General features: G+C 34.2%; 1 protein-coding gene across 1 annotated transcript in view; it reads left to right on the top strand.

Moving 5' to 3' along the window:
- Window positions 1-16,878, top strand: part of LOC140331139 (dynein axonemal heavy chain 5-like) — a 160,821-nt gene extending 143,943 nt beyond the window's left edge. Inside the window, exons 75-77 of the mRNA XM_072411892.1 lie at window positions 8,877-9,085; window positions 9,367-9,588; window positions 16,113-16,878. Coding sequence (XP_072267993.1) covers window positions 8,877-9,085; window positions 9,367-9,588; window positions 16,113-16,331 — 650 coding nt within the window. The 3' untranslated portion in view covers window positions 16,332-16,878. The remainder of the gene's footprint in view (window positions 1-8,876; window positions 9,086-9,366; window positions 9,589-16,112) is intronic.
- Window positions 16,879-17,197: the final 319 nt, after the last annotated feature.

Genomic DNA, 17,197 nt, shown 5'->3' with positions numbered 1-17,197 from the left:
CTGACTTTATTAAGGAAGGCATCTCAGCTTAAAGTCTCCTTACTATAATGTTAGACAGTCATTGCCCATCTTGTGATGGACTGGATATCAAGGCAAGGTCACTCCTAGTTGATGTAGAGATATAAAGCAGCAAGTCTTTAGTAATCTGTTTATAATGGCTTTCTGTCCTATAAGTGTTAACGACACTAATTCAAGGGTCCTTATTTAATTTGTATTTCCATTCTACAGATTATAGCAATGTTGACCAGAATTTGACTAGGCTATCTGAGTCATTGATTAAAATAGCTAACCTCAATTACCCTCTTTTCAAAATATCATTCTAGAGTTTGCATTTTTCTTCTATCGATGACCATGGTTGTTTAAACTATTCATTTAGTTAAGGTGTAGGTGTAGTTAAGAAACAGTGTATTTTTTTTAGGGCTTTATGACATGTTAGGATTAGATATTATTTTAGGAGCCGTTCATACTAAAGACCATTTATTTTCAAAAGGTTCGCAAAAATATGTGTTATTAATGTGTGCTGGTAATTTAGCTATTTGGGTTGAGTATCCTTTTAAAGTTTTGTTGTTGTTTTGTTTGCATAGAGTAGGAAAAGGTTCAGTTACCTGCCACACCTATTTTTGGATGTGGTGTTCCTGTTGTGGAGATTTTCCCCTTCTTATTTGTCATGGTGACCATTGTCAGGGAAACAAAATGTCATGTGAAATCCAACATTTAATACATGTCACATGAAAAGAAGGTGAAGGAAAATGGGAACACCTGTTCAGGTGATCGCTGTCTAAGAATTTTCTATTACTGCCTTTAGACTAGTCTTTATTTAGTCTATCCAAAATGTTATCAGCTCTGGTATCTGGAGTTCTCATTCCTACCTTTGCATAGTTATGGACAAATGATGATAATATCATCCCTTATTTCCTAAATAAATCTTTAAAAAAATATGCTATATTGACATAACAATTTCCGCTACTTAACTGTACATTGTATTAGTGCAGAAACAGTACACAGTGATATGTAAAATGGAATCGGAGGGATTACGCTTATGTTTTCTAAATGTATTTTCCCTGTAAATGAAACAGAAACATGTCTTCCTGGTAATGAAATGAAGAAAGGATGTCTTGATCGATGTTCTTTGCAAAAATAAATCTAATTGTGGCAATTATAATGAAAGTAAATGATAGCAATAACAGCTTGAGAAATGTTTGTGCTTGGGTGATTGCTATACTGCAGATTAATATGTCAGACTCACTAACATCAATATTCTTTTGTTCCCATGGAAGTAAACTAATCATTATGTATGCAGTATAGATGAGCACAGGCTCACACATTTTTATCACTGTCCATAGGAAACATTATGCATACGTCTTTTTCTTCAAAATTTACATTCTCAAATCTTCTTGGCGATCAAGTTTTTTTACAGAAGCACCCCAACACACAAATATAAAGAAAACAGGGCATAACACTATATGACAAACATCTACATGACCGATTGTCAACCTTCTTAATGTGGGGACTTCAGGTATGACATCCCTGACATCATCATCAGGGCCACAAGAGATGGTCAAACATACCACAGGTGTTGTTAAAGACTTGGGATGTGCTTCTGGAGACATACATTGATTAAAGACATGTTACATGTGACTGCTAGATATCACTGCTATAATAGCCCCTATACAAAACAATGCTTGAAATTGTGCTCCCTACAGCCCCCTTCAAAATTATATTTCTCTCAGGCAGTCGAAAATATCTGCTTGCTAATAGAAAATGATTTTTACGAAATCCATTCCAGGTTGGATGAATAGTCTATCTTCTCCAGACTTGGAGAGATTTGATAAATCAGGCCCTAGAAATGCTAAAGGGTCTCATGGGCTACAGGTCTGATATATTTTCAATACCCTAATTTAGCTTTGCCCAAAGTAACTTACATACCATGTACCCCTTAAGCCAGCAAAACCCCAAACCGTTTTATGAGGTTCTGTCTCCTCCTTTTGTGAATAAGTTAACTAGGATTTCTATTTACAGAAGGTAGAATTTTCAGTTTGTATCTGTGTTGTACAATGTTTTCTTCCTATTTACTTCACAATCAAACCTCGCATTGTTTTACAAGAAGATATAAGAAGACATACAGTAATAAAAAGCAGAACACCAGAAGTGTATAGCCCCTACTAACAGTCCACCACAGAACACAAAACAAGATAATAAACGCATACAGTTTATAAAATCCCACAAGATTTATAAAACAGAAATTATATTTACAGAAGCCAATTAGTGATAAATGTACCTGAGCAATGAGCAATAATATAGTATAAAAGTCAAATATAGCTTAAAAGCATATCTATAGTTATATTTTGGGTAGATGTTGGTTAATGTATAGATATTTTTTTCCCTTTAGGTAGTTATACTCAGAACAAGTGTCACTGTTTCACATGTTAGATATCAAAGTTTTTTTTTTGTTTTGATGGCAAATCATCTACCTACAAGGAAAGCAGGAACAGTTACTGATGACTAAATTGTGTGAGTTTAGGCAAAGTTTATGACCTAAAACATAGTAAAAGCTAGGTATAAAAAAATTCTGTGTTTTTGCGATGCTTTGATTTATTTTGATTTTGATATTAGATGTAGCTTGTCACTGTTTGTCCCTGTTGGCAAACTCCTAATATCACATGTCCATTGTAAATATCTTCAACCCCTTTGTAAACCCCAAACAGTTCCTGTATACAGAGAAAAAAAATAAAATAAAAGATAATGCTAAATACGTGTTTATTTCCTGTTTCCAGGTATTTCCACTTGACTGGACAGTAATCCATTTACATGCCCTTACTTTCCTGGTAACATTTCTAAGTATAACGTGTATGCATAATTAAAATGTACACACTGTTTTAGAATGAAACATTTTTTGTTTCTCTGTAAGGTTCTTTTAGATCATGTAAAGGAATGGAATGTGGCTGTCACAAAGGTTATAGGCATTCTTGTGTCAGTGTACACTGCTTCTGAATTTCATATTGACAAGTAAGAGAGAACCAGTAAGGTCAGTTTGTCAATATACTATGTCATATAGCTACCACAACGCTTGGTCTGCTTTTCTTTACCTGTTCATCTTACTTCACCCCTGTGAAGTAAGATGAATTATTAGAAGTGTAATTCAGTCTGAAGCAGTAATATACTGTAGCACTCCCCATACCCACACATATACATATGAATATTTCACATGAATATCAACAAAAAGTCATTCTATGAATTTAGAAACATATGTAAATACAATAATAATAAAAAAACAAAAAATTGGAAATCCAACAAGCGATCAACTTCTTTCTTTAACACACAATACAGTGTTCTCCGGAGCACATGTGCCTGAATCAGACTGGACATCACCTCCTATATCAGTTTCCCACTACAAAAAGGCAATGTAGGCTTGAAAGTTGTTCTCCTTTAGTGGGTTTTATGTTTTCCTTTATATAGAAACGACATAATCCATTATAACAAATCTTGGTATTTTAAGAGAGCTTGTAGCATATTCGAAACAAAGTAGGAAAGTTTATAGTGTAGGAAATTTACTGATAATGTGACATTCATATATAAAATATCACAAAATCCAAGTGCGCAAAAGCAATATGATATGTGTCATAGTGTCTGTATTGTATCTGTAAAGTTTTGTCTGGTATAAATCATGTATTGACTTATTATTGGGATTTATATGAAGGAATAATTTGTGTTTGTAATATGTGTGGAAAAGAAGTAGGGTCCCAGTATTTTACTGCTATATATATTTAAGTGGGTTAGGTTACACGATCCGAATGAATATTGCAGGTTTTACACATTCTCTCCTTTACTTACATTCAACATCTTTACAATGTTGTCTTCTTTAAAGTTTGTAGGGTGATGCAGAGTTTTAGTTATTGGCAAGAATATATTGCCAGTTTAAATCAAACTGTTGGCCTTGAACTGAATGAAGGCAGCATGCCTCTGGACCTGACATTGGCGAATGCAGAAAGTGAAGAGCTCAACAGGAGAGGATTTGTTCATTCCTTTACCTCCTACGCTGAAAGCTTAGAAGGATTAGTTGAATACAGGCAGGGAAATGTTGACTACAGGACAGCTGGAGCATATGGTAATCTGTAGATTTTCTTAGTAATCTAAAAGATGCCAAGATACTAGACAACTGGTCTGCTAGAAGGCAGATGGCATCTCTTTTTCTTTTAATTCCTATAAACGTTAGCATAAACCAGAGCAAAGTATATTGTTTACAAACTATAAGGATGATGTGCCATACTTTTTGTCTATGCAGAAACTCTAAAAATAGTTTGAAACAAGTTATATATATATATATATTATTATATATATATATAAGTTATATTTCATACATACATTAGGTTACATAGTTACATAGTAAGTCAACTTGAAAAAAGGCCATCAAGCCATTAAGTCCATCAAGTTCAACCACTAGGGAAATAAACATATCCCAGATATAAAACCCTATGGACATAGTTGATCTAGAAGACAAAAAAACCCTGGTACAATTTGCTGCAACAGGGTAAAAAAAAATCCTTCCTGATTACCTGGATCAACCTAGCCTTTTTTTTTAAACAAACTATAGTAGTTACTCAAACTACTTCCTGAGTGGAGCAGTACCCTTATTCACATTAAGATATTTTTCATTGGAGTCATAATCTAGGAAACAACTAGAAAAAAAAATTATTGCAAAACTGATTAAATTTTAAATGGGAGTGTTTGGGAACCATTTTGTGTCACATGGTTGTGGTGGATTCCATCGCAGTTCCAGTCATTTTTTGCCATGTAGTTGCTTTTCCTCCCAGAGGAATATCCATACCACATCCATGTGCAAACATACAACCTACAGTACACAGAAGCAGTTTGCTTTGCACCTGGGAGTAGCTAACTTAGTGGTTTTCGGTTGATGGGTTAAAGAGGCCTAACAGTGCATGGAGTTGTGACAGATCTGTCCAAGATGAGTGTGCAAAGTAACTTTTATTTTTTCTCAGTCTGTCACAATACTACAAGGTTATTATATTTTACTCCTGTCTCTGCCATTTTAAATGCTTTCCTGACAATGTCCATGGACATGCACAATTCGTTTTATCAAAATGTGAAATGCTCTTGTTTATAATTTTGAATAGACGTCACTTTTGAAGATTTTGCAGTTGTGTCTACATATTTTCACGTTGTCTAACATTGATATATACTAACTAGGCCTTTATTTAGCACAGAGGCTTTTAAATCATGTAAATGTATGTAAGAATTTAAGTGAAGAACAAATATGCTATACAGTGCTTACAAGAATTACTTGCTTTTACATGTCCTTATAAGATGAATACTGGCAAGGGTTGAAGGTTCTTTGCCATCGTGTTTAGTCACTTTAAATTGCATTGAGCTGTTCCATTCCATAGCACTGACTCAGGCTGCAGGCATTGACAGATAGCTGTAGTGACAGAATTCTCAGTTGCTCCAAATGTAGCTCAGCAGCTAACAGATGTACCTTTATGTAGAAAACTATAATTCTGTGCATGGCTATGAAGGTCACACTATAAAAGTAGCTTTAAAAATGAATCTACATACATATATTTCATTCACTTGTATCTTTTGTCACAGGAAGTGATGCGTGCAACTGTGTGTTGCAAATATACAATCATAATCCATGTCATAATCTTTCGTAGTGTTCATTTTTTAACTACTATGAAGTAGAACAATAGGAAGTGTATTCATTCTCTTGATAGTAACTTTAGCTAATAAATTAAATATACTGTATGGTTTTCCTAACATTTTTTGAGTTTTAAATGTTAATATACTAGGTGTCTATGATTTTATAATACTACATTATAAAGTAAAGTGTGTGCTCTTTTTGCAGACCTTATAATTTATGCAGGGGTTGCGAATGGCCAATAATATATACTATTAATATATCAGAATAATATAATAATGGTTTAGGAACTAATGGAGGTTTTGAAATAGAGTTTAAATATATACAGTTCACAAATATATCCCTGTAATGTATTTATATAAATATATGTAAATGTATTGAAGTTTTTGTGGATTCAGCCTATAACTACACAATTGTATGCATGTGTTATGCTTACTCTACTTTCATGAAAAGTATACATTTTGATGCAGCTTTCTTTAATGGAAACCTTATAAATGTACTCCCATATGATAGAAAAAAAACAACATTGTATAACACTTTCTCCCTCTGCTCTTGTGTAGACAGACAAAACTAAGCATTAAGCTTACATTGGAGACCAGTTTTAGTTGTTTCATTGGTGTTTTTGACTGCATTTTGACATACATTTAACCTCATTCTAAGTTACTTCAAGCTGCTTTTACATTCTCATTGACATTTTTAGGGAAAAGAGCAGGTCTTTTGTAAACAAATGTCCTTGAAATCAAGCCCCTTTGCTTCTTTGATCATTAACCATTCCAACTTGGTCTGGATACAATTTTTTTAGATTGTAAGCTCTTTTAGACAGGGTCCTCTCCTCCTCTTGTGCCATTGTTTGTATATGTCTGCTATTATGTTGGCACTTTATAAATACTGTTTACTATTAAAAAATAATGATAATAAGTAAAATCTCTAGGACTCTAAGCTGTCAGAGCTGACTGTATACACAACAATATTGCATTAGTAGAAGGTACAGCATTTGTACTTGCTTTGTAAACCTTTACAAGCAAGTTTGTGATTGAAACACCCCTGACAGATGACACATCCAGATAACTGAACTGCAGAAGAACAGCTGTGGAGTCAGTCAAAAAAACTATCACATACGTGACCTTCTTTGTGCACTTATGACTATTCTAGTACAGGGATACCAGGAAGGTCAATAAAGAATTAGGTGCATATAGCAACTGTATTCAAAAAATATTCCATTATATTTTAGGATATAGAATCGACAATGGTCTAGCAGTAATACTAATGCATTGCAGTGAGCAGTTCTTATATATCTATGATTGAATGGATATAGTAATAAAAATGCAAGCATGCTTAACCCTTATTTGCTTTGTAATTCTACTAGCAGATGTATCTGTTGTATAGTAGTTTTTGAATGTTGTGGACAAGTCTTCTCATTTCTCTTGGTAATAATATGACATTTTTGGTCAAATGTCAAACTTCTTTCTCCTCTAGATATAGGAATGCCTTAATGGTTATTTGTACAGTAATGCTTTCCTAAATATTTACATTACAACCTTATCGCCTTTTATTTGTTTTGTAACTGATACTTGTGGATTTAGTAATTCTGTATTCTTCTGTTTACATATGAAAACTATCTTGGATTCTTTGCAGTCCTTACAATTAGGACTCCTGGATTATGTAGTCTCCCATATAAAGCAGATACATCTCACAGTGTGAAGGGTTCATTGGAATATAGGACATATCCTCTATGCTAGAATGCTGTTATTTTCAGAGTGCAAATCTATTTGCATCAATACATAGCTGTAACTTACTGAAGTCACGCTAGGATTTTTTTGCTTGGAAGACAGCCCATATAGTCATAAATCCCCTATTTATTTTTATCAAAGTATTTCTGCTTGTAAGTCACATGTCAACACCCACGGGTGATATGTGATCTTTTGCAGGATGAATAACTGTTAGACCTAGTCTTTACCAGCTTTGAATAAACAGGTTATGTAGCAAAAAAAGGAAGCACACTTTTGTGGTACTTACAGAAAATATAGGGCAGCATAGGGAATATGGCTTTCATGCAGGGCTACACAGCAGTCTGTTGTTTTATAATTAAAGCAAAGCCAAAACAACCATGGGCACTGCCCAGTTGCTTTTGATGGAAAGTTATGAGAGTTTATTTAAGTGTTCAAAAGAAACAGGTGATGGAACAAGTGAAAACTAAGCTTAGCCCATATAAGTACCATTTGTTTTATTGTTTATTAACACTTTGCAGATATTTTTTAATACACTGTTTAGATCTGGGTGTTTCATATACCTGCTCATCATAAATGCATGCTTTACAAATAGTCTCACATGAACTGGTAGAGTAGGTAATTTTTTAGACTTAAGCTACATGTTTTTAACTTTTATTGTGAAGTTTAGGGCTGACTTACCTGCCTCCCGCCTCCTGTGGCCCTCTACTGGTTTCCCTTTTTGCTAGACAGGCTTCAAAACAGTGCAGGAAGGTGCATCAGCCCAACATTTGCCATCAGTCATCATTTTTATCTGCACACCCTGGGGTTTGGTGGTCCCAGGGTGCCTTTATAATTATATGTATTTGTATATGTCTAATGAGGCATACACTTCATTTATGCAGTCTTTGTCAGAGGGAAGAGTTGCCTTTATTCTCTGAGTGGCTATTCACAAGCTGTTAGATGGGTATTTAAAAAAATAGGGGGGTTAAAACATTGCCAAATACTTTTTGCAGTGTTACCATATTAGTCAAAAAGAGCACTGGGTAAATATTTAGTTTAATTTATGTAGAATTATGCAAAAGTTGTAGGGTGAAAATATAGGGTGAAAAGATATGTGTTAACCAATATAAGCCACCTAAATGTTTGCTACTTTATTAATGTTACTATTATATTATACTATATAATATATAATAATTTATATTTTATTATACTGTATCATAAAGTGCAGACACAGCTTGGAGGCCACTAACCCAGGCCCTAATGCTAAAAGGCAAGAGTGGTGATGTTCAATTATTTTTAGAGAAATATTTGAACGGAATGTAAAACATTATCAATTAGGATTTGTAGAATATATTTTAGTTCCTGGGTTTGTATTACTTTAAAGTCAAGATCTTTGTTTCAAAGAATGTTAGGCAGCATACTACTAATGGTTGCCTATTTTTTCTCTTTCATTTGCATCTGTTTTGTTGTCATGTCATATGTCATATACTAAATAATGTACTACTCTTTTTCAGGTACCATCATTATGTCTGAAGACTTGCGAGATGCCTTGGATAACATGTACGATGCCAGAATCCCAAAACTCTGGTATAAGATTTCCTGGGATTCTGCCACCTTAGGGTTTTGGTTTACAGAATTGTTGGAAAGAAATATGCAGTTCAGGAGCTGGCTATTTGATGGGCGTCCCAATCAGTTCTGGATGACTGGATTTTTCAATCCACAGGTACTTCACTTTCTATTTATTATTAATGCATCTTGCTGTATTTATTTCTGGCTTTTGAAATATAACATTTAATAAGAATTGAATTGTTTTTTTTAAATATATGGACATTTTTTAGGATCAAATGATTAGTATTTGGTCAAATGATTGGTGTCCTTTGCAGTGCCACAGAGCTTCTTCTGAAAGTTTATAAAACACATTCACCTGTATTCATACATCTAAGCCAATATTTTGGTAGTATGTTATTATTTTATATTTATATTTTCTAATAATTATTTCATTAGGGATTTCTAACAGCCATGAGACAAGAAACAACACGCATGAATTTATCAAAAGGCTGGGCATTAGACAGTGTCATTTTACATAATGATGTCACCAGAATGATGAAAGAAGATGTCAGTTCTCCTCCTCCAGCTGATATTGGTGGTGTCTACATATACGGATTGTTTCTTGATGGTGCTGGCTGGGATCGTAAAAACACAAAGCTTATTGAAGCTCAGCCAAAGGTATGGTTATTTAGAAAGTATTTGTTAACTAACTAAACAATCAAGAAAATAGTGGAAAAATAGAAGAAAAAAATTGGATAACATGAAAACATTGTGTAGAATACCTGTTGTGTTTTGCCTTAGTCATTTCAGAATGAGGGAAACGTATTCTTTGTTGCTGGCACATAAAGCGTTTTTTTTAGGATGAACTATTGTTTAGTATATTTTCTTTTTAGTCTTAGAAACAAAGTAAGTTTCCTGTTTATAAACTGTCTGCAAATCTAAAAAGAAAAGTTAAGGCAACTTCTGGCAGTTAAATTCAGATAATTGGTTTAGGTAGAATAGTAAAAAAAAAAAAAAAAACTGGTAATCACTATGACAAATTGTCCTTTAGTTACTACAGTCCTGCAGTTTGAAATATTTTACATGCCTTTTTCAGAAGTGCCCCACTCCCAGGAGTTTAGCCTTACCCCTCAGTGTTCATGCAAGTCAGAAATATGTTGACAACATCACTCTGGAGAAACATTTAAAGTTATTTTATTCAGCCAGTACCCAGCAATGTGTTGGTCCCTGCAGACGTTGATGGCTAGATAATGATCTCTAGGGGCCAAGTCAGGCTTGTGCTGGGTAAATAAAATCACTCTGAATGGCACTCTAGAGTATTGCTGTCTCCTTACTCCTTTAACACATTTTTCTTGTTCCCCTCAAGTCAAGCTTACATGAGCTTCTGTGGAGTTTGTAAATGTAAACCTGTCATCTTTCATGGTTTAAAAAGTCCATACTTAAGCTACAATTATTATTATGTCAAGATGTATATTGTCTTCTGCATAATGTCATTCTTTGTGCCTTAAACAATCCTGTTACATGATTGTATATCTTTAAAGGCCATACTTTAAGAAAAGGTAATGATGACCGCACATAGAGCCAAAGAAACTTTTCTGGCAGCACCTTTGCATTATCAGGAACATTTCCTGGGGCAAATCTTTTAGGCTTTGTGCTGCATTTGGAATGAAGACTTTTGGCAGAGCTACACATTCATTTTCTTTTTGGGAGTTTAAGATTGTATCATGTCATAATAGAAGTGTATTTTTTCTGAATAATACACAAATTCAGGCAGGCGATATGTAATATGTAGTGCGATATGTAAATTTACATAAATAAGTAAACTTTTTTACATTTCACAGATTTCAGGTAGGCACATCATAAAAACAAATGTTAGATTGGGGCAAATAAGATAAAGACACCACCACCTAGCATAATAATTACATTTCTGTTAAGGGCCTATTTATTTAACATTATCTCTTTCATTACCTAAGATTTACAAATGAATACATACAATTTGTGAACCCTTTAAAGTTTTCTATATTTCTTATTTAAATATGACCTACAACATCATCTGATTTCTCCTAAGGTAAAAGAAAACCTAGTTAAACAAATGAAACCCCATTTTTATATGTGGTCATATATTTAAAAAAAGACCCAATAACATGTAAATCTCATAAGCTCAAAGGTTTTGTAATTACAGTTTTCTCTAAACCCCCTTATGGCATTGTACCGCCAAGGTTCTCCACAGTTTCAGCAGCTATATTTGACATGATATAAGTGTGTTTGTGGGGTGCTAATTCTAATTGAGTCTTCAGACTTGTTTGGTTTGTATGATACATCGTCTCCCACTAACCAGGCTCCAACCTCATTTGTCCCTGTTACTTTAGAATCTAGAGGTCACTCAGTATATGGGAAAATTTCTGTTGTCCTTAAAATTGTTCATATTGTTTTCACATTCTAACTTTGACATAACTTCAAGGTTGGTTTTGTCATCTAATGCTTAGAAATAATTTAAAGGAGCATTAGCAAAATGTCATACTGTAGAGCTTAAGCCTGCCTATGATTCACTACATTTGGTGTGCGTGTGTTAAAGTTAGAAACAGTTGTAACAGCTGTTCATGAATTGATATTTAAACTAAGATCTTATTGCAGAGAACTGCATTTGGTGTGATGCCCAAGCACACTAGAGTTTTATATGGAAAAGCCTGCAACATAGTAGTAGTCACCATTTATTTTTGTGAAATATTGCTACAAAATGTAGTACAATAATTTCAGATCGGTGTCACAAAATACTTTTGTTCAATCCGTTTCATATAGCAAAACAAAAATTAACAACTAACAAGGAAAGGTCCTAGTACAATATCCAATAAGGATTTGAAAGTATACATGAAAAATTAAGTGTATACAATTTACTAAATTAACTTTTGGAATAGAAACATCAGTTTTAGTCTTGCTTCTGCAAAATGAAATTTCTGGAAAATAAGAAATCATTCTCATGTAAAGAACTGTAGCCTAGTTTGTATTTTATTCACAAAAAAATTTTCTACAATGATTTAAAAAATAGTGTATATCTCCTTAAATTGAGCCCTCCCCTTAGCCTAATTCCTGACCCTTATACTTAGGCATAAACAGGGCACATTGGATAAAGTTTTATGATTCTACAGCTCTATGGTGTAGAATGTTTAGTTACTTTGCTATTTTAAGGAATAAATGCATGAATCTAAGCCTACCCCAGGCTCATACTAAATACATAATCATAAGTACACATGTTGGATGTTACATATATTCTTGCTATTATTCTGTAGAGGTATTACATAAACTTTCCGATCGCCCTTGGCTCTGCAGCTGAAAATAGATCCACTGGTTTGAGTTCATGCTGTGTAGATGTACAGGTTTAGAATCACAATTCTCCTACTTCACATCTAGTGAAATGTAAAACAGGGAAATGCATTAGTATATTTGTGAATATATTTCTGAATGCTATTCATATCAGTTGTATATAAATCATTTTGTATACAATCTTTATTATCAAGAAAATCTGCTAAGTTAACCAGTGGGTGCTACTTAACTTTTATGACTACAGGGCTACCCTTGTCTCTCTTTCTACCCCCCATACACTAATAATTTATAATGTCCATATTGGCATGTCTATATTACATCATTGGCTGAGGTGACCTCACCAGATTTTGAGACAATGGTATGAACTAAAACACATAGGTCCCTTGTACAAAAGTATTTCCCCCCTGTGGTATAGAGAATAGGAGAGGGGGAGGCACTTCGTAGTTCTAACATACTTTCTGCCCTAGGGTAACAGCATTGCTCCTCCAAAGATTCTGTACACTGAGAGAGTTGTGTTACCACAGGATCACAATATGAAAGTAAAGGGTGAAAAGCCTATAAAAAGGAAATTATTGCAGCAACCACATCTAAGTACCGATAACCTGCAACATATTTAATTTTTGTTCTTGGCGTTAGACAAACTTTAAAGGTTATTCCAGTGCAGAATATTTAGTGCCTCTTGTCATATTTCTCTGGCCTTAACCATAAAATAAGATTCATGTGATGACTGTGATTCAGTTGACAGTGCTGTCAATAAAATACCATGCTGAGTTCCTTACACAATATATTCTGTACAATTCGGAAAATGTAGCTCTTATCACTAAACCTGGCAAAAAGAAAAGATTTTTTTTTCTTTACAAAGGATTATAGACTACCAGTCTCAGTGATTAAACTCTGTCATTTTTCGTTTCTTATTCATTTGTGACTGTCACATTCTGTTTGATATAACATGCTTAGACAGGAGCTGGGCTGACACTTCATTTAGTGACAATCACTGCGTGTAGAGGCCCAGAGCTGTGGCACCTATAGGTTCTGAGAATTACACAGCTAAAACTCAACACTTTGGTTTTAGTACATGATGACACAATCAAAGCTTAAATGCACCAAGTCCTGTAAATACTTGAATTTCTTCTTTTAAATAACTTGCAATTTGCTGATCATTTTGGCATACACAATAATCATATATTGTCTAAAATGACTGCTGTTTATCACAATAATCTTTAAGTGTAGTTATACATTTAGAAAGAAAAGTTGCAACAAAACAATAAAAAGTAAAAACAATTGTCTTATCCACAGTAACATTCTGAACAAGAAGGAAATCACGCGTTATCTGTAGGGGTATTTGGTGATTACAAACAGAGCGAATACGGATAAATTCATAGTAATAAATACCACAATAACTCTGTAAAGATATATATATATATATATATTTATATGTATGTGTATATATATATATATATATATATATGCACATTTAATGGGAAACCACAACGTTTAAAACTTTAAAATTTAGGTTTCAGTATTTGTAAAAAATAAATAAACATTTCTAATACCATTGAGACCTTTATTTGGCTGTATTTTGATTGACATGTATGTAGTATTTACATACTTATCCCTTATGGTATGAGTGTACGTCAACAAACACTAATAATCAATACTACCATTTCATATCCCAATTTTGGGGTTTTAGCCTCTGCTACAGAGGCGCTTCCCACTGTGCTCTCAGAGTACCTTCAATCCCTGCTGTGTGGTTAGCACATGTGAGTGCTTAAGCCTCCAACCCCATCCCAAATTTCTTATACACATTGGGCCTGATTTAATTAAGTGTTTCCAGGCTGGAGAGAATACACTTTCATCAGTGAAGCTGGGTGATCCAGAAAACCTTGAAAGGGTTTCTTCAAAGTCATTTGCTATATGCTAGCAAATATTATGAATCCTGGACCAGATCTATTCCAGGTTTGCTGGATCACCCAGCTTCACTGATGAAAGTGTATCATCTCCAGCCTTGGAGAGCCTTAATAAATCAGGCTCATTGCCTTTTATTGGGATTTAGCAGGTGCTGCATAACCATCTCCAAATCCTGGTCTGTAATAGATATGAAGTGTCTGGCCCACTCATGACTTCCAAGACACTTCGGGCTTAGATTCCAAATAAAGTACCACAAACCTACAGCACAATTACCAGCCGTATCCTGGCCCTCCCAATTAAAACATAGGATGTTGCTACCAAATACCCACTACCCACCACCGTTAGTGCAGGTAGTCCCAGAGCTAGATACGAGATAGGGACTGTAGGTTTGTTCCTAAGTCGAATTTGTATGTATGTCAGAACAGGTACATTATTTTAATAAATGCAATAAGGACACATGTTTGTCTCAGCATATTGGCAGTGTGGTGTCAGTTACTGTATAAAATCCTCACTGTGAGTTAATCACAAACAAAACAAAAAAAAAACAACTTTATGGACCTAGCCATTCATTAACTGTAGAGGAAAAGAGTGAGGAAGGTGAGTTGAGCTACTGTGAAACTGATTGCAATTAGTCTTCAGTACATCTGCTGTTTGCTTTATTGATGATTTGTTCCCCAGTGTCACTACCAGGGCTTTACTTCTTGTTAAGAATATGAGTAGGCCAGAATGGCCAGTGGTTTAATATAAGTGAATGCTATAATGTGCTCTGTAAATTACTAAAATGTTGATACAGAATATAATTTCTGAGCTTTATTTTTAACATTTTTGTCATTTTTACAACATTGCTTATCAACTAACCAGCTCAACTTCTGTACCAGGCTTTCTCAGCCTTCTTTACCCCAGAGGAAGCCTTAAAATGAATTTCAGGTATCAGGGAACCCCTGACAAAATACATTCATTTAGGGTCAGTGGGAAGAATGCCTACATTACAGTGATAATCAGAAAAGAATGCCCTAACGTTAGTCAAACTAAGCGGGTACCATCAGCCAATGCTGAAGGAAACAGTAACCACGAGTGGAGGAATCCTGGTTGAGAATGGCTGTTTTTTTACACTGTATGCAAACTTCACAGTAAAATGTACATACCATGTGCTGTCATAAATAAGGCCATATGGCAGTGATGGTCATTACATCATTTATATAGTAGCTAATCTGTGTTTTTATTGAAAGAAAAAGAATATGGACTTTAATTGGCATGGGTGTCCTGATCATCAATTTCACATTCATACAACCTACATAAAAAAGTTGTAATGTTTATTGCCAGTTTAAGTATTTATGAAACAGTTATGATTGATTGATATGATCAAACACGGTCTGTGACCTATCACTGTATATTAAAAGCATATTATCAATCAAATTCACCCGCACTGAATGTTTTATAGTTGTCACATTTCCTTTTTTATAAATATACCCCAAGCGTTAAGCTGTTCTGTTATCACCTTTTAGCTTTATACTTTCTGCATTATTGTCTGCATTTTCTAAATATATAAAACTTTTCTAATTTTTAATCACTGGAAACGGATTGAACCAAAGATGGACTTGAACAGTTTATTGATTTATGCTCTTCTTTAAAGATCTTAGTACTGCACCGTAGCATAATCCCTAAGTCTTTCAATAGGTATATTTATTGTGGCAAGAAAAAAATGGTCATCTCTGTTTTTCCCCTTCTTGTATTGCTCCTGATGTGCAAAGCTCTATAGCCTGATTTGCTTGCAGTGTTTGGTCCTCCAATCTGAGTTTGACTTCACAGGGGTTTTAAAGAAGCTAACATGTAAGCACACACTCGATGACTCGATGAACACAGGGTGTTTCTTATATGAGCTTAAAGTTCAGCTATAAATAGTAAGGGGAAATCATAATGAAAAACATTTTTTGGCTCCATTAGCACTTAGTAATATGTCTGTTTACTTTCAGGTGTTGTTTACCAATCTTCCCGTAGTTCACGTCTATGCTGTGAGCACTAATGGACCTGTGGATCCAAAGAAGCAGCTAAATAACCTCTACTCCTGCCCAGTTTATAAGAAGCCACGAAGGACCGATCTCACTTACATATTTTCATTGTATTTGAGAACTGTGTTTGTTCCTGACCATTGGACAATGAGAGGTGTTGCTCTACTGTGTGATAATAAGTAAAAGAAAATGTCAAACATCGTGATATATGCTTCTGCTGTCACTGATTATTTGTGCTAAACACGATGGAATCACAAAAAGTTAGCATTACTTCGTAAAACTACTGTAGTATAGCCACATGACATTTAAACATTAAGTTTTCCTAGCTTTTGTCTCTTGAGCTTGTTAAATATGCACTATAGATTAGGCTGTTGGAAAAACACAAATTATATGGCATTCATTAAAGTTCAGAACAAATCTGCAAGCTATCTTTGTTTTCTAATTGTGTTGATTCTCTATTCTTGCTTTTGAAGACAAAAGGTCTTACAACATTGTTTTTGAATGATTTTTTTTCCCTCAAGTTTACTTTTATAATAGCTGTAGAGAACTAAAGGAATGTAAAATAAAATATGTTTAACACACAATAATGCAGTAAAGTTTTTTTTTTTAATCGAAATACAAAAGGAACCCAAACAGTATTTAAACCGTATTTATTTTATTGAAATTAACCTAATAAAATACCATGTAAAACTAAGTTACCTTCCTATTATTTGGCACAATTTAACAACCTTTGTTCTCAAACAATATCAATAAAGCTTAACTAAAATCACATGACTCACTGCTTTCAATTGCAGGGCACTGCTATCTTCTTTCTCTTCTTCTTCCCATAGACGATTCATCCCCAGCTCATGCGCAGCTCAGCTTTGTCGCCAGAAACCACGAGTGATCAAACATTTGTACAAGTAAACTAAGCAATATTGTAACACTGAGTTTGCCATAGTCATTCATAATAGCAAAGCTCAAATATGTTTACAAAAATCCATCACAAGTAACGGTGCTAAATTCTCTACATATTTTGGCATTCTTCATCAGGAGAGTACATTTATTTA

The sequence above is a fragment of the Pyxicephalus adspersus genome, chromosome 5 (genome assembly GCF_032062135.1).
Source record: "Pyxicephalus adspersus chromosome 5, UCB_Pads_2.0, whole genome shotgun sequence".
Lineage (NCBI taxonomy): Eukaryota > Metazoa > Chordata > Amphibia > Anura > Pyxicephalidae > Pyxicephalus > Pyxicephalus adspersus.
Note: the sequence above shows the minus strand (reverse complement) of the source record. Positions and strands in the feature narration are given on the sequence as shown.